The sequence below is a fragment of the Acanthaster planci genome, linkage group LG05 (genome assembly GCF_054643075.1).
Source record: "Acanthaster planci isolate LZ-2023a linkage group LG05, COTS_SCS, whole genome shotgun sequence".
Taxonomy (NCBI): Eukaryota; Metazoa; Echinodermata; class Asteroidea; order Valvatida; family Acanthasteridae; genus Acanthaster; species Acanthaster planci.
The window spans coordinates 9,506,000-9,524,267 of NC_141781.1; the positions used below are offsets into that span (position 1 = coordinate 9,506,000).

At 43.9% G+C, this 18,268-nt stretch overlaps 1 protein-coding gene across 3 annotated transcripts in view; it reads left to right on the forward strand.

The window, feature by feature from the left end:
* Window positions 1-18,268, forward strand: part of LOC110987094 (AP-3 complex subunit beta-2-like) — a 34,135-nt gene that overhangs the window by 6,396 nt on the left and 9,471 nt on the right. For 2 of the 3 annotated variants that reach the window (XM_087136472.1, XM_087136473.1), the window contains exons 2-15: window positions 4,553-4,692; window positions 6,834-6,909; window positions 7,223-7,297; window positions 8,450-8,545; window positions 9,285-9,445; window positions 9,582-9,648; window positions 10,367-10,549; window positions 11,844-12,011; window positions 12,181-12,278; window positions 12,615-12,804; window positions 13,477-13,645; window positions 14,502-14,611; window positions 15,919-16,095; window positions 17,834-18,020. In XM_087136472.1, the coding sequence (XP_086992598.1) occupies window positions 4,553-4,692; window positions 6,834-6,909; window positions 7,223-7,297; window positions 8,450-8,545; window positions 9,285-9,445; window positions 9,582-9,648; window positions 10,367-10,549; window positions 11,844-12,011; window positions 12,181-12,278; window positions 12,615-12,804; window positions 13,477-13,645; window positions 14,502-14,611; window positions 15,919-16,095; window positions 17,834-18,020 (1,897 nt within the window). The remainder of the gene's footprint in view (window positions 1-4,552; window positions 4,693-6,833; window positions 6,910-7,222; window positions 7,298-8,449; window positions 8,546-9,284; window positions 9,446-9,581; window positions 9,649-10,366; window positions 10,550-11,843; window positions 12,012-12,180; window positions 12,279-12,614; window positions 12,805-13,476; window positions 13,646-14,501; window positions 14,612-15,918; window positions 16,096-17,833; window positions 18,021-18,268) is intronic. The other variant, XM_022249526.2, reaches the window with a different exon arrangement.

An 18,268-nucleotide genomic window follows, 5' to 3' on the forward strand; every position in this document is an offset into this window, starting at 1 on the left:
GTTTTCAAACGATTTTGTACCATCCTAGATTTCAAAAAAGTGTGATTTTCTCTTGAGGAATGTGTAGGGGGGACCCCTGGGCACACTTAATTAGCGCCCCGAATGATTCGGCCCACGGCCTGTCTCAGCCCAATTGATTTCAGGAGTCAGCACACCCGATTAGGAACAAAGACGGGGAAAATCGCTTTCTGGGCTGATGTCCGTTTTCAAACGATTTTGTACCATCCTAGATTTCAAAAAAGTGTGATTTTCTCTTGAGGAATGTGTAGGGGGGACCCCTGGGCACACTTAATTAGCGCCCCGAATGATTCGGCCCACAGCCTGTCTCAGCCCAATTGATTTCAGGTGTGGCAGTACCAGGTTAGAAATAAAACGGGGAACATCGGTTTCTGGGCTGATGTCCGTTTTCAAACGATTTTGTACCATCCTAGATTTCAAAAAAGTGTGATTTTCTCTTAAGGAATGTGTAGGGGGGACCCCTGGGCACACTTAATTAGCGCCCCGAATGATTCGGCCCACGGCCTGTCTCAGCCCAATTGATTTCAGGAGTCAGCGCACCCGATTAGGAACAAAGACGGGAAAATCGCTTTCTGGGCTGATGTCCGTTTTCAAACGATTTTGTACCATCCTAGATTTCAAAAAAGTGTGATTTTCTCTTAAGGAATGTGTAGGGGGGACCCCTGGGCACACTTAATTAGCGCCCCGAATGATTCGGCCCACGGCCTGTCTCAGCCCAATTGATTTCAGGAGTCAGCACACCCGATTAGGAACAAAGACGGGGAAAATCGCTTTCTGGGCTGATGTCCGTTTTCAAACGATTTTGTACCATCCTAGATTTCAAAAAAGTGTGATTTTCTCTTGAGGAATGTGTAGGGGGGACCCCTGGGCACACTTAATTAGCGCCCCGAATGATTCGGCCCACAGCCTGTCTCAGCCCAATTGATTTCAGGTGTGGCAGTACCAGGTTAGAAATAAAACGGGGAACATCGGTTTCATGGCTGATGTCCGTTTTCAAACGATTTTGTACCATCCTAGATTTCAAAAAAGTGTGATTTTCTCTTGAGGAATGTGTAGGGGGGACCCCTGGGCACACTTAATTAGCGCCCCGAATGATTCGGCCCACGGCCTGTCTCAGCCCAATTGATTTCAGGAGTCAGCACACCCGATTAGGAACAAAGACGGGGAAAATCGCTTTCTGGGCTGATGTCCGTTTTCAAACGATTTTGTACCATCCTAGATTTCAAAAAAGTGTGATTTTCTCTTGAGGAATGTGTAGGGGGGACCCCTGGGCACACTTAATTAGCGCCCCGAATGATTCGGCCCACAGCCTGTCTCAGCCCAATTGATTTCAGGTGTGGCAGTACCAGGTTAGAAATAAAACGGGGAACATCGGTTTCATGGCTGATGTCCGTTTTCAAACGATTTTGTACCATCCTAGATTTCAAAAAAGTGTGATTTTCTCTTGAGGAATGTGTAGGGGGGACCCCTGGGCACACTTAATTAGCGCCCCGAATGATTCGGCCCACAGCCTGTCTCAGCCCAATTGATTTCAGGTGTGGCAGTACCAGGTTAGAAATAAAACGGGGAACATCGGTTTCATGGCTGATGTCCGTTTTCAAACGATTTTGTACCATCCTAGATTTCAAAAAAGTGTGATTCTCTCTTGAGGAATGTGTAGGGGGGACCCCTGGGCACACTTAATTAGCGCCCCGAATGATTCGGCCCACGGCCTGTCTCAGCCCAATTGATTTCAGGAGTCAGCACACCCGATTAGGAACAAAGACGGGGAAAATCGCTTTCTGGGCTGATGTCCGTTTTCAAACGATTTTGTACCATCCTAGATTTCAAAAAAGTGTGATTTTCTCTTGAGGAATGTGTAGGGGGGACCCCTGGGCACACTTAATTAGCGCCCCGAATGATTCGGCCCACAGCCTGTCTCAGCCCAATTGATTTCAGGTGTGGCAGTACCAGGTTAGAAATAAAACGGGGAACATCGGTTTCTGGGCTGATGTCCGTTTTCAAACGATTTTGTACCATCCTAGATTTCAAAAAAGTGTGATTTTCTCTTAAGGAATGTGTAGGGGGGACCCCTGGGCACACTTAATTAGCGCCCCGAATGATTCGGCCCACAGCCTGTCTCAGCCCAATTGATTTCAGGAGTCAGCGCACCCGATTAGAAATAAAACGGGAACATCGCTTTCTGGGCGGATGTCCGTTTTCAAACGATTTTGTACCATCCTATATTTCAAAAAAGTGTGATTTTCTCTTAAGGAATGTGTAGGGGGGACCTCTGGGCACACTTAATTAGCGCCCCGAATGATTCGGCCCACAGGCTGTCTCAGCCCAATTGATTTCAGGTGTGGCAGTACCAGGTTAGAAATAAAACGGGAACATCGCTTTCAGGGCGGATGTCCGTTTTCAAACGATTTTGTACCATCCTAGATTTCAAAAAAGTGTGATTTTCTCTTGAGGAATGTGTAGGGGGGACCCCTGGGCACATTTAATTAGCGCCCCGAATGATTCGGTTCACAGGCTGTCTCAGCCCAATTGATTTCAGGAGTCAGCGCACCCGATTAGGAACAAAGACGGGGAAAATCGCTTTCTGGGCTGATGTCCGTTTTCAAACGATTTTGTACCATCCTAGATTTTAAAAAAGTTGAATCGGCCCACAGGTTGTGTCAGCTGATTTGTATCAACAGTTTCTGACACGTCGTTGCGCCAGCACGCAGATAACACTTTGGTTTTTGTCTTTTTAAATTCAATGGGGTTGATAGGGAGGAAGGACTAATGTTTGAGCTTCCGAGAAAGTTGTGCATTTTTGCAGGAAGGCAACAGCTGTCCAGTCTCTTCCAATGCAACGACTGCCCATTGGTAATGTCTGTCAACACGTAATTCGCCCGCCACCCTGTACTGTGTTGTTTTTGGTGGATCGGAAGTTTAGCTGCCACTTGGCGACGCAAGGGCTCGTTTATTTATTTTGGAGTGTCTGCTTGTAATTCTGTCAATTAATTACTAATACTGTTGACTCGCGTTTGCAAGGTTTAATGTCGCGTTTTGGGGTTAAATGAAGTGTACATTGTTCGCCACCATGATTTTTTCCCCGACTGTTTTGTTGATATTAGCAGTTTTCTATGTGGCTAAGTAAATAGCAAGGGATATTCCGGTATGTTACTCTTGCAAGCAAACTTCTAAGAATGATCAGTTATGATTATTTTGTCAAACTGTCCTAATTATTACAACAAGCTTGCTGCAGTGAATAAGATTTAACAGAGCAACGCATGTTTTTCAGCAACATTAAAAGGGCCTGTGGCTAATGTGTTTTAATATGTATATAATATAGGGGGGCAACAACATGGACAGAAAAATTGATTACTTTAAGTTTTCATGCCCTGTTGGGAGTACCAAGGAGGAAGGAAAGTGTATAGGTGAGTTTCATGAAATTTAAAGTTTCATTTGTCATGACTTACAAAGCAACAGCGGTCTCCCCCGAGGCCACGATAAAAGATAGGTAACGCATGTCAACAAGGCTGGCCCATTAGGTTAGTGTTTCCCACCACAGCACAGAACAGGGTGGCAGGCGAATTACGTGTTGACAGACATTACCAATAGGCAGTCGTTGCATTGGAGGAGACTGGACAGCTATTATCTTCCTACTCACATACCAAAATGCACAACTTTCTGGGAAGCTCAAACACTAGTCCTTCCTCCATATCAACCCCATTGAATTGAAACAGAAAAAAAAAACCAAAATGTAATGAAACTGTTGATACAAATCAGCTGAGAAAGCTTGTGTGCCGAATAAACGTTTTTGGAATCTAGGATGGTTACAAAATCATTTCAAAACGGATATCAGCCCAGAAAGCGATTTTCCCCGTCTTTGTTCCTAATCGGGTGCGCTGACTCCTGAAATCAATATTATAGAGCGATTTCGATTTTTGCTTTTTTGCATTTCACACTTTCTAAATAAGTTCCGACACTCTTTTGTATTTCTGCCATTAAATTCCATGCTTCTTCCGAAATCAGCGAGTTCATGTGCCTCCAACTTCCTTAATAGAAGAGAAATTGACAGTATACAAATTGCGAACCCGTTCGCGAAGGCATTATTTTGGGTCCATCATTGTCTGTACTAGCGCCCTCATCCATTTTGCATGAAGGCTTAGTGTTTTTTCGTACACATTCCGTCTGTATTTCCTGCTGGTGAAAAAGAGTCTTTGTTGTTCACGTTGTTTCATAGCTAAGATACATTCCAGCGAACGATTTTTTTAAACAATTCTTTTTTTTCTGTAATTTGTTTGTGGACGTCTATGGGCTCTTTCTGCTATGCCATGATCGGCCTCCGTAGAATTTCTAGCCGGTTGCGTGAAGGGTTGCTTGCAGCCGTAAAAATAGCGTCCAGCCGAAAATCAGGCTGGCCGAAAATCCGGCCCGAATTTCGTGCCAATTTCAGGCTGGTATATTATTGACGTGTGTATTTATGTGTGGGACGTCTGCCTGTCTGCTAGCACAGCTGAAAAGCCGGGCTTGACGTGATTTTGTTGCTTTTTCTGCACAGGATCCGAGCACCATGGCGCATCACAGCAACACCGAGCCGCGGTCTTACGCCAATGAAAAAACCCCATCGACGGGACCTGTGGAGCCAGATGTCGCCAGCGATCCTGCAAGTGGTGGATTTTTCGCAGCCGACTACAAAAAGTAGGCTTAAGTTATTACGTTAGTCTGCAGCGTTATGTGTGCTTGTTTTACATATTGTCACCCGCTTGTATTTCCGACACAATGGGTTGAAGTTGGCATCTGTCATGCTTTTCTACTGTGACATATGTGTCATGCATGTGTGTTTCAGTCCAATGTCAGTGTTAGCTAATTAAAGCAAACATATCACGGCAGTCCTTACCTTAGAATATTTTCATGACAGGCCTTATGACACCTGACAGATTTAGTCCTCTATTTTATAGCTATTTATTGATGACAAAATATCACTTCAAAACTATGCTTCAGTGATCTTTCACACATTACTAAAAGTGTCAATCCCAACTGAACTGTCCTGTTACTGTATTGTATACATGTACATGTATCCTATGTTTACTATTGATAAAGTTCTCCATAATAAAAGATATTGTTTACTTTACACTTTATCAGTGACTTAATTACAGATCTTTGTTCAAATCTGGCATGTCTGGAAGTAGAACCGATGAGGAATAAGACTCCATGTGGTTCAAATACATTGATGAAAGTAAAACTTGTGTCCGCCCCCCAAAAGTGACAGACTAATCACACCTAATTTTAATGACAACAAAATCAATAACTTCACCATACTATTAGCTATTGAGCTAAATTTTATACCAATCAATTTCTTTTAAAATTCTCTTTCCAACAGTACTAAATTTGTGGGGGTCAAACAAAAAACCTGAAAAGTGCCGGACTCCTCCGTTAGCTAAAGTAACTAAAGCCTGTGACAGTAGGCCTACAGGCCTACTAATACTATAGTCGCCAGGTCCCTTATTTCAACAGTTACAAGTACATGTATTGTCACGCTTGTTATTCACAGCGAGTGGCCAAATGAGGGATCTGGTGACAGTAAGCCACATAACTAATACCACATGAGTGATTTTGTGGTATTTGTGGTGTTGTAAATCCACATTGCCATGAATGTATAGTCGACCGGTGAGGGCAATAATGGAGAGTCTTCTCCAAAGAGGGCAAGAGAGAATGGAAATCAGTAAGACAGAAGCCACATGGTCTTGCTCGTGTCCGATTGCTTTATTCTTTTTAGTCGGTACCCGAAATTGAAGCCCCCAACGCTCCTGCTTGTAGGCTTATCAGCCCTTTTAGTGTTACCGCTCAGCAGTAGCTAGCCTCTCTCCCTAGCCGGAAATGATTGTTCAGAATTTTCAGAGGCGACGCTAAAAGAGGATGAACTTAAGCAAACTTTTGCATTACCGCACTTTGTCTACAAAAACAGTACTAAAATAATAAAGAGTCTACTATGAGAATAGGGCCGGGGGGCCACATGACATCGATTTGGCTATTTTTCGTGACTGCTTTGCAACATAGGCCCAAAAAGGAAATTAATTAGATCTATTACACAAAATCCGTCAGGTGACGTTGGAATGGAAGTGGCCTACTTCTCCTCGTGCACAGGGCAACCATTATCAAGGCAGTGCATAGCATTCCACTGCAGCCACTCCTGATCATGCATGTTAATTTTTAAAGGAGTAAACTCTGCATGCCTATGATTATTAAATGAGCAGCCAAGTATCACCAGATCCCCACAGTAGAAAGGCATTGTGGGGAGGAACAGGGGACAATTGAACAATACTTTTTGGTTCAGTGCAACTCTAGAACACCTCTCTGAAACGGGTGTTTGTGACGTCACAACAGAAATCTGTTTGCGCGTGCAGCCATGAGCACAACCGGGCCAAGCATTGCCATGAAATAGTGCTGAAGGTTAGGAAAATTTTCTGTTACAATCATTTCAGTACAGCTTGACATTTTCTGGTAACTGTAAAGCATCTCTGTGATATTGGGCCCCGTCTAAGCCAATATCGGTTGGGGCAAGAAATAGCAGCAAAATATTGTTCAAAAGAATCTACGGTAACAAGTCAATGTTTGTGGCGATTGACTGTTCGCACTTGTTTCTATTCTAAAGGTAAAGTTATTGTAGGGAACAATTCCGTACAAGGACATTACGAATATCCCTGCAGTTGTATACCGACATTGAGAAAGCTCATGCCCATGACATGCATTTTATACAGCACCAAGCAAGTCTCTGCATGCTTGAGTGAACTTATTTTTTTCGGCGATCACTCACTGCCTTTATGGATCTTGTTTTGTAGGCATGAAGATTTGAAGTCCATGCTGGATGGAAGCAAGGATAATCTGAAACTTGAGGCCATGAAGAGAATCATTGGAGTGAGTATTATTGGACTACCAGCCCCCCATCTAAAAAAATACATATATCTAGCAGTCCAAACTGAACAAATCTGTTATCTTTATAACTTCCTGGGCAAGTTTACGGGTAAGGTAACAGGATCTTTTCAAATCCTTGCGGGTATTATTAACCAACAGTGGTTTCTTTCTCTTTACGTTGTATCTCGTCAGTTAAGCAAGGAGTGAAGTGTCCAAAGAAAGAAATCCACTCTTGAAACGTTTCCGTACCACAACTAACACTTAAATTTTGATTTGTGTATAGCGATGTGTATCTTATCTTAATTGTCCTTTCCAGATGATTGCAAAGGGTAAGGACGCATCAGACCTTTTTGCCGCTGTCGTCAAAAATGTTGTCTCCAAGAGCATAGAGGTAAATTAATTCGGCATTATGTTCACTGATGACTGCACATTGGATATTTGTGTATAGACTAATCCGATTAGATGCCATAACTGCAGTGGTACTTCAGGCACACGCACATTCTTCAACTTGACACACGCATGCATTTGGCAAATCACGACACTTTGTTGGTTGAAGAGGCATATAACGCGCGCATACCACCTGTCCACGAGCGTTGTGCCACTGCAGTAATGGCTTCTAATTCTGCTGGTCGAATCACACCATATGAGGGTGACTAAAGGTTGGTAAATTATTGCATATTGAATGAAGGTAGCAAGGCACCTCCCTCCCTTTGTTTCACAGAAAAGAAAAACCTACGAAATGAATTACGGAACTGTCTTCCCTGATTGATTTAACAGCACCAGTGCCCTCAGTTGTCCCAAAAAGTATGGACAATTGTGAAGTTTTATAAAAAGGCTCTTTGCACTACACTTAACCCTAGAGGGATGCCAAAAATCGTCATATAATGAAGAGGTGTAGATTAATTCGCACAACAAGCTTGATCTTTCAAAATTTACCAAGACCAGGTGAGTTTGAAGCGTCTGGAAAGCTAATGTTTTACCATTGTTAAGATACATTTGGTATATCTTATAATTATTATAATTATTATTGATCATTTCTGGTAATGACACCAAGGATTTCTCAAAAGCACCCTAGGCACTGTAGCTTGCAAGCCTGAAGAAACCTGTAGAGAGGAGACAATGAGAAGCAGTTATGGTTTTAGAGGTGGGGGAAAAACCCCAGGGGAATATTCTGGGTGAAACCCACGGAATCAGGTGAGGGTTGAAAACCCAATCCCTATGTGGACCGGGCCAGGGTTCGAACCCGGGCTGCAGAGGTGGAAGGCGAGGAAAGAACCACAAGGCCAACCTGACTCACCTAATTCCTTCCCCTAATGACCCCTCCCTAGCCCCCAACCCTAATAAAACTTTTGAAGAGGTTAAATCCAGGGAGTTATTTTTTGCAACACTGGAACACTATTACCAACTCCCAGAATTCATTGTCGGGGCGTTTTTCCCTTTTCAAGTGATGAAAACATGTACACCTGCAGGTACTGAAGCATTTATTGTTTACTTCTCATAAATTTGGCGTATTTTATTAATGTACGTGTATTTTTCACTGCAGGTCAAGAAGTTGGTGTACGTTTACCTGGTGCGCTATGCTGAGGAACAGCAAGACCTAGCCCTGCTGTCCATCAGCACATTCCAGAAAGGCCTGAAGGTAAGAAAATCATGCCTATCTGTCATTTGGGAGCAAAGAATCGCTTCATGAGTCCATGAAGGGCCGTGCTGATAGGGTTGACCTTGCCCGTACACATCCGAGTGACCTTCACGGGCTTCATTTTGGGCACTCTCAGTTGGAATAGAATCCCGAAGTGAATACGTCACACGCACGATTGGGTTGCGTAAAAGGCATCAGGGCGAGAACCAGCCTGTGAACCAACACGTGCACATGCTCCATTCATTTGCACTACGCTTCCTGGCTCAAATGGTGTCACGCTTCGGTACTCTGTACCAAACTGGCTGATTGCACCGGCATTCATCCTCTCCACGGAGGAAGAAGAAATGTTCCGTTTTCACATTGCGATGACATCACTGGGGTGGGAACTCACACTGTGAACGCACCCAGGTGCATACTTCTTTGGCCCGGGCAACAACCAGTTTCTGTCAGTCTTCACATGTCTGCCGGTGTGGGAATGAGCCCAGTTTAAGAACTTCCCACTCGACTGTGTCTTCTTTACCATTGAGGGGGTACCTCCAGTCAAAACATCCTATCAAAACCAGCCTTCACGTTAGGAATGAACGATAAAGAAGTTCTATTTAACTTGCACTTGCCAAATACCTTGTACCCATTGCATTGCCTTTGTTAAACTGGTCAGCCCTACAGTCTGACTTGTTGTATATCTTCCTATCTTTCCATATTAAAAGCCGTGAATTTTGTACCCTTCTCTTGGACTCAGGATCCTAACCAGCTGATCCGAGCCTCAGCCCTGAGGGTCCTGTCCAGCATCCGCGTTCCAATGATCGTCCCCATCATGATGCTGGCAATCAAGGAGAGCGTGAACGATATGTCACCCTACGTCAGGAAGACTGCTGCCCATGCTATCCCAAAGCTATACAGGTAGGAAAAAGGAGACATATATTCTATTAACCGCCAAGTATATCCTTCTTTGCATGTAACATATCCGTTGAGAATTTTATTGTTGACCGATAGGGACTATTCACCCTTTGTTTTGTTTGTTGTTTTTATATACCAGTCTTGATCCCGAGCAGAAGGACCAGCTAATTGAAGTCATTGAAAAGCTACTGGCCGACAAGACCACGGTAAAATAAAGTGGATTTCACTGAAGATGGTAGTGATAAATTAGTTTCGAATTTAATTCCAAGTGTAAATTAAACTCATGCTGTTCAAGTAAGGCCACCTTTACTTACCATTTCCCTGGGCACCTCATCACCTCAGGAAATGTGATAGATATCTGATCCTTGCGACATCATTACTGGCCCTGCACTGACGGAGTTTTGTTGCAAGGGGCCAATTTCACAGAGCTGCTTAAGCACAAACTTTGCTTAAGTGTGATAAAACCTTGCTTAAAAAAACAAAGGTTACCAGGTCAAACTCTATCTGATTGTCATGCTAACCAAGAGACAGCTAAATACAATCCCAAAACAATATACATCACATGGAGTTTTGGCTGGTTACCTTATTTATCAAGCAAGGTTTTCTCTCGCTTAAGCAAATTTTGTGCTTAAGCAGCTCTATGAAGTTGGTACCAGGTGTAGAGGTCAAACAATGGTGATGAGCATGAGTAAATAGTTTCACCAGAACACCACTGGGGGCATGGCAGCAAAGGCAAACAAGTGTCAGCCCCACCTCTACCTTTTACACCAGAGAGGAGACTGCACGTGCTCACATAGCTCATGTCATGAATATGCAAGGTTTCTTCATGTGTATGCAGAACTTGGGCATACATGCTAGTTGTTAAAAGAAAACCAGTAAAAGACACTGGATAAAAATGATAGCTGACTCCGTTGCCTCCGACAGCTTGTGGCCGGCAGCGTGGTGAACGCCTTTGAGGAGGTTTGCCCAGACCGCATCGATCTCATCCACAAGAACTTCCGCAAGCTGTGCAACCTGCTAATTGACGTGGAAGAGTGGGGGCAGGTGGTCATCATCAACATGCTGACTAGATATGCCAGGACACAGTTCCTGGACCCAAACAAAGCCGTGAGTGTGAATACGCTTGACACCAAATTTGTTGTACACTGTACGTTGTTGTTTACTTGACACCGGTAGTTGTGTCAGGGTAGTTGCTTTGTACGACGTAGGAAGACTGTGACTTAAGCCAAATGTAATTGTGTATCATTTGCTGCCATTGAACATTAGCATGGTGTCATTTGTTGAACATAAATATAGTGATTATCGTCGTTGCAGCTTCTTGATTCCTCGACTCTTACATTTAAAATCAAACTGACGTGAACAAGCTGTTTTAAGGGTAATGAAAATACTTGTTTTCCTGTGGAAGAATTAGATACTTGCCATCAAGTTACAATGAGATACATTGATGTTATTTGATGTTGATTTATTTAATCTAATCTCTTATTTTTCATCCCTTCTTATTCTTCAGTAATGTAATGCGCCTTTGATCATTTGTATGAAATTGGCGCATTATCCCTCCTATGCTGAAGTCACTCTTTGGGTCATTTGGTAAACACCTCAAAGAAGCACAGCTGTGTCGTGTTGTGCACTGCACTAACTGTCCCTCACAGGAATATCAGATTGCACTTTTGTGCTGCCCAAGAACTGTGCTTCGCTGTTTCATGTGCATGATTGTGCAGTAAACCAAATGCAGTGAAGAAGACTGCACAAAAGACCTTGGGTCATTTTGTGCTGGCAATCTACTGTGTACACACTGAACCTGTGCATGTTTGAGTTCCATATAGAAATTACATGCTCACCAGTGACTGTGGGCACTCGTGCACATTTGTGCTGTAAAACCATAGGAGGGTTATAAATGTTAATTTTATTATTAAAACGAACCTGCTTTTGAAATGGCAGGTCGATCTAATTGGGCTGTTTTGTAACTGTTATAAAGATAGAACACCAAAAGCTCTCCTAAGAGCCGTGATCGTCCTCATACAGGTTGCGTAATCCTAACAGTCCTCAATCCTCCGATTTCAGTGTGATTTAAATACACCTAAGGGGGTCGGGGTTCAAATATTTCCAAATTTGTGAAATGGAAGGCGAATTTCAATACCCCCGCATTGGGCAACAGATTAGATGCTTTAATCCAGTGGTTGATGCAAGTCAAGAGGGGCGTGGCTATTATTTCTCCTGCTGGAGTAGGGTAAATTTCTGTTTTTCAGGCAGAATGCAATTTGAAGTGTGCTCATATGTATACACGTCTCCAATCATATTTCCTAATAACTTCTGAAGGGCCACCGTATCACGATACCAGCTACAGGGGGGCAATTTGTGCTGCCCACGTCCAGATTTACGGCTACTCTCGTTGCCTTCTCAGGACATGATTCAAGAGGAGCAAGAGAAGTCGTTCTACGGATCAGACAGCGACAAGGGGGATGAGGAGGAGAAGGACAAGGAACCGGTCAAGAAGCCCTATGTAATGGATGCCGATCACCGCCTCCTACTTAGGAGCGTCAAGCCCCTCCTCCAGAGTAGGAATTCAGCCGTGAGTCAGACGCGGGAAATTCTTTGAAAGAGTTACCGACATCCAAGCCCTTGGATGTTAAGCCAAGATTGAGCAGAAAAATATGTATTAGAAGTTTTTTGGCATCATAATTTAAAGTTAAAATCAACAGTTGGAAAGGTTTGTTTTCTGTGGGGTTTTTTTGGCACAGGTGGTGATGGCTGTTGCACAGATGTACCACCATCTGGCTCCGAAAAACGAAGTTGGCATGATTGCTAAGCCTTTGGTCCGACTACTGAGGAGTCACAGGTAAAGACGAAATTGTTTCCCCCAAACAATTAGAAATACAAGGAGTATGCAGCACTGCTAGTTCAGTGCTAACAAATTCTGACAAATAAATATTTTGGAAATGCCTATTGAGCTGGTTACGCATTTCCATAAAATGAAATGCCTGATTTTACCACAGTTGGAACATATTCGGAGGTTGTAAGTCGGCGTATGGCCTTGCTGGTGGGGTCGACCTCTAAGCACATACTGATGTCAAATGACCTGCAACGTCATTTTGAGTGTATGATGTTGAAATGGGGAACAGGCTCATGTAAAACCAATTTGTACTCCCTTCCCCCTCTTTTTTTTCCTGACCAGGGAGGTTCAGTCCGTTGTCCTCAGCAATGTTGCCACCATGAGTGCCAAGCGGCGCGGCATGTTCGAGCCATTCCTAAAGAGCTTCTTCGTCCGGTCCAGCGACCCCACTCACATCCGGCTGCTCAAGCTGGAGATTCTGACCAACATCGCCAGCGAGACCAGCATCGCCACCATCCTGCGGGAATTACAGGTGTGTTTTTCTGTGCGAGTCTTTCCGAAATTGTGTTTTGAAAATGGTGATCTGACACTCTTAATTCCAAAAGGGCCAGGTTTTTCCAGACTTTCTAACGGCTGGTATCCACCTGTTATCTTTTTGAAACTGGACATACTTGTAAAGACATTGTTTTAAGTACATATGAAGCTTCAAATCCATGTAACGAAGGGTTTGTCTTCTTTGATTATATTTTTTTCACACTTTTGTGCTTGTGTGGTAGTGTGTTGAGCATGTCAGTGGGGAAGGTTACAATTTTTGCCTACCTTTCCTGGAAGAGTGGACATCTCACATTGAACGGATTACCACCAGGGACAAAAGCGCACCACCATCACAGCGATGAGCCACACAGTACCGCTGCACCTGGCCCCTATTGAAAAGAGGTCAGCAGCGCACAGTGCCAGTTTCGTGAACAAAAGAAAATTATGTTAGACCATAAAATCTGGGCTCATTTTACAAGGAAGCAGGCCTGGCTGAAATACTCCAGCGTCAATAGCTGTTGTCTGTCAGATTAGAGTAGAAACCAGACGGTCCTTGAATTTTGAAAACAGAAAAAAATGATAATTATCCCGACCCAGCATCATCAACATTGATATTAACTGCCACTGGCGTGAAGTGGTTAAAGCTGCTTAATTTCCTTGCTCTTTTTAGAGCATTCTCTCACCTCTCCCCTCCCCTTTTGTCCAGACCTATGTGACCAGCTCTGACAAGGACTTTGTAGCAGCCACCATCCAGGCCATAGGCAGGTGCGCCAGTAACATCTCGGAGGTGACGGATTCCTGTATGAATGGGCTCATGGGACTGATGTCCAACAGAGACGGTGAGACATTGACTGTCAGCCAGCAGATACTCTGTCTTTCAAGAATATCGTAGTAGAGTACAGTGTCACTTCAATACGGGCAATTCGCAATAGTGCGCCTCCAATAGTTTGCAATGCATTGGCCAATCACAGTGCGCGAAATCAGTCGACCCAATGCGCAAGGGAAAGGGTTGACAGATTTCATGCATTGTGATTGGCCAACGTGTTGCAAATTCTTGGAGGCGCACCACTTTGAATTGCCTGTATTAACCTCAATGTATGAAACGTGTTGGTGATAACACGGTCTTGCGTACAATAAGTGCCATATTTAATCCGTTTGCACTGTGAACCATTTCCTCAAATTTTGATGGATGTTAAAGATATTTTGGAAAGAGTTCCATATACAATCAAATCATGTCATAGTTAGCAGGGAAACTATTGAAGCATTCAGTAAGGAAATATTTGGAATGTTTCAGACCAGTCTCATGGGGTTTGTGTTCAGGGTGTTAAGTTATGTCCGTGTATGGAACTCTTCCCGATGCTTTGCTTAGTTGCAGTCAACTCACTTGTCATGGAACAAATGTTATTCAGTTTCATATTCAGAATAATACGTTGATTTTATGATAATTCAGCTACATTTCCCTGTTCAGTTAGTAAGAAGTTTCCTTTCAGGAGGTTCCAGACAAATGGCTCAAATTCCATGTAGCAAAACTCTCAAACATTCTCCAGCAAGAAATGGGAAATGAACGCAGTCTCAGGTCACAAGTGGACGGCGTGACCTGTAAAGACACTCCAGCGAAAAATGTCCTGAATACAGACCGCTTTGGAGATTATTGAAAAAAAAAAGAAAGCTTTTTTGGGATCATTTCCTCTGCAGAGGCCGTTGTGGCTGAGAGCGTGGTGGTGATCAAGAAGCTGCTTCAGATGAATCCCACGGAGCACAAGGAGATCATCCGTCACATGGCCAAATTGGCCGATGCCATCACGGTAGGGCAAACCCTGCTGATGTTGTGTCGTCGAGGGGGGGGGCCACATAGGCGCACAGGGTCTCAGAAAGTTTAGTTGTCCCCCCTAGGGGCCAGTGGAGTTGCCAGTCATGGGATTGGCAATCTCAGAAATTTGCTTACCAAAAAAGTTCTTGCTCAGCAAACATGGGTTACCAGCCAAAATGTCATATGCATATTAACCACTTCGTGCCGGGCATTTTTCAACGTAGATGATGCTGGGCCGGCATGACTATCATTTTTTACCGTTTTCAAAATCCTTCAAAAATTCATCATTCCATTTAATGGTCGTTTATAGCCGCACAAAGTAATCTGTAGGCACTACAGGTGACCTTCATTGACACCCGAGTATTTCAGCCAGGCCTGCAGCCTTGTAAACAGAGCCCAGATTGTGCGGTGTTATACAACTGTCTTTTGTTCACGAACCTGGCTCAATGCACTGCTGACCTCTTTTCAATAGGGGCCAGATTAGCGTGCAGCGGTGCTGTGTGGCTCATCGCTGCGGTGGTGGAACGCTTTTGTCCCCGGTGGTAATCCGCTTGCTCTCAATGCCCCAAACCCTGGTATACAGTTTCAAAATAACGCTGGATTATAACCACTTTTGAGAGTGAAAAATGCCGGTAATACCCAGCAGCCTGGTCTTCTGTTCGGAGTATGGTCTTTTGTGACAGGGCCCTGTTTCCTTTGTCCGAGTTCGGAGACCCCGGCCACGCATATAAACCATACAGCTCCAATTTCGGAGTCCCCGGCTGGTAGTGGTTAATAGAGACTGGGTCACAACTGAATTTTGCCGCACATGTGAATGTTCTAAGCAAGAATTTCTGCTCAGCATACATGTATCCATGACATTGGGTCCAGAACGGAGGGTTGCTGTTAGCAGGTGGCAAAAATGTACCACATGGAACATAAGTGGTATAACCAAGTGGTGCATATAGCACTAGTCAAGCTCAAGCGAGGACTAGTTGTTTACCACCAGTCCATTTTGTCCAGTGCCCAGAATGCATGTTGTGCGCAGGTTAGCAGAGCAAATCTACCTGTGGGTAACAAACAGCCCCTTATCTAACTTGCTCTGTTCTGTACAAGAGGCTACTGTGGATGATTGGCCGTCATTACATACAGATGGCCTCAACATACAAGTAGCCGCTTCGGACAAATAAGCCCTGTGAGCAGCTGACTGAAGTAGTCGTTTAAAACGTTTGATGTGACTTGATAACAATTTTCTTGAGGTGTTCATTAATTAGCCAATATATCTCGACAGTCATAATTGTTTGTCTCCACATCTGATCACAGGTTCCCATGGCAAGGGCCAGCATCCTGTGGCTGATCGGCGAGTACTCGGACAGGGTGCCCAAAATAGCTCCCGACGTCTTGCGCAAGATGGCCAAGGACTTCACCAACGAGGAGGACATTGTCAAGCTCCAGATCATGAATCTGGGAGCCAAGCTCTACCTGACCAATTCCAAGCAGGTAGAGAGAGGGTTCGGGGAACACATACTGTAGTCCTGGGTTGTCTTGCAGCTGAGCGCAGTTCTACACAGAGCTGCCTGCTAAGCTACTGAAACTGCTGAGGGAATTACATGAGCTGAAGCAAATATTGGCTGGGAACCAGCCGTGCACAGTGCGTGGCATTCTGGCTGATCACCAGCTGTTGCCAAGCAATTTTTGTCTGCAGTAAGCCAATGTTTGTACTCAGCCGCCCTATGAAATGGCCCCTTATAAGGCAACATAAGGTACCAAAGGTGTATTGAATTTTTCATCATAAATGTGATACAGGGTTCACACGCCTCATGGAAAACCTGGAAAATCCTGGAATTTTATACCCATCCTGGAAAGTCCTGGAAAATGCTTAATTTTTAATTAAACGAAGTCCTGGCAATTCCTGGAAATTGCAGTAAAATCAATATTGCTTTTAAATTGAGACAAAAATGATCTAATAAACTGTAACTGAAAATTTACCATGATTGTTCCATCCCGGCGTACATTATCGCTATTATGCGGCACAGTATAGTTGTACAATATTCACCATGCATGGTCTACACACTCGAAAACACACCCAAGCTGCACGCAGTGCTATGAGCGAAATAATTTTGGATGGTGCCCACAATGTGATTCTTTCTATTTTGCTTGCGCGGGGCACCGAGGATATCATTACAAAACTTTCTTGAAGTCAAATTTCATCTTCGTTTTTTGTAACTCCATGGTGAACTGTCTATTTTTGATATAATTCTGAAATCATTCTCTATTAAATTTATGTACTTTATTTGATACGTAGTTCAATATTTCCAGTCATTCTAAACTATTAATGCTCAGTGTAAAAGTAAACCTGTGACTGTGTCGGACCTTTTACCTTAACGTTGAATGGACTAGGGGAAGGTTTTTTTATGATTGCCAGCTGTGTGTAGGCCTACCTCGTGGTCTCCTCTTGTCACTGTCAGAAAACTTGTCATGTCTTCGTCGCTGCACTGCTCGATTTCTATACGCTGTAACGTTATAACTTCACAATCTTCTCTTGTGTTGCGTTGATTATGATATATTGTATTGCGTGTCCAACCTGAATTATGTCCTGGCAAAATCAAACTTTTGACCTGGCAAATCCTGGACAAGTCCTGGAATATTTGTCTCACAAGGGTGTATGAACCCTGGTGATAAGTAAAAGTCACCCGCACCTTTTCAAATTAGCCAAAATCTACTTCATCTAAAGACTTCATGTTCTCCTTTCCCTCCTCAAACAATTTGAAGTCTGGTGGTCCAGACGCAATAGGAGGGTTAAGTTGAGTAAATGAGATTTGACCCAAACCAAATACTGCCCTCCTATTGCGTCTGCAAGACTTGAAATAGGCTTTAATTTCTCTGGTGCTTTAAGTGAGATGTTGAAAATAAGGTTTAACATACAGGCGTCAGACTAAAAATGGGTTATTGGAAGTGTTTGGAATAGTCTTATCAAGCAAACAGTTTGAACAAGCTTTATTTTAGGTTTGCCTGCCCACAAGTGCTTCAACACTTATTCCTGGCTTTTGAACTCCATCAGCAGTGCTGAGTCGACACTCCTTTTAGTAATCTTTGACCGTCTGATTCAGTTTCCCTTAGATACAGTCATTTTAACCATGTCATGCGTCACAGAAAACTCCTTATCTTGTAGGTTTCTGCAACAACGATATTTCCTCTTTCTCCTGAACATTGACCCTTTTTGCTTCCCCCTTCCCAGACCAAGTTGCTATTCCAATACGTGCTGAACTTGGCCAAGTATGACCAGAACTACGACATCCGTGACCGGGCTCGCTTCCTGCGCCAGCTCATCTTCCCCGGGGAGAAAGGCGGGGCCCTCAGCAAGCATGCCAAGAAGATCTTCCTGACCCCCAAGCCGGCGCCCGTCCTTGAGTCCGTCTTCAAGGGTGAGTCACAGCGATGACGCCGTGTCCTTTTTCTGCTTGATTGCAGTCTCCAGTGCACAGTTGGCATTCTGTGATGAGTGCAGACAGTGCAGCTAACTCGAAAAGAAGAGATTAGTTGGAACTTTTGGGGCTGAGATTTCAAACGGTCAGGCGTACGAATCCTGTACCCATGGCATGGTACTATTGTGAGTTGTTCCCCTTGATGTTCAAGTCTTGTCTAGCCCCCCCTTACGCTATATGGCAGGGCA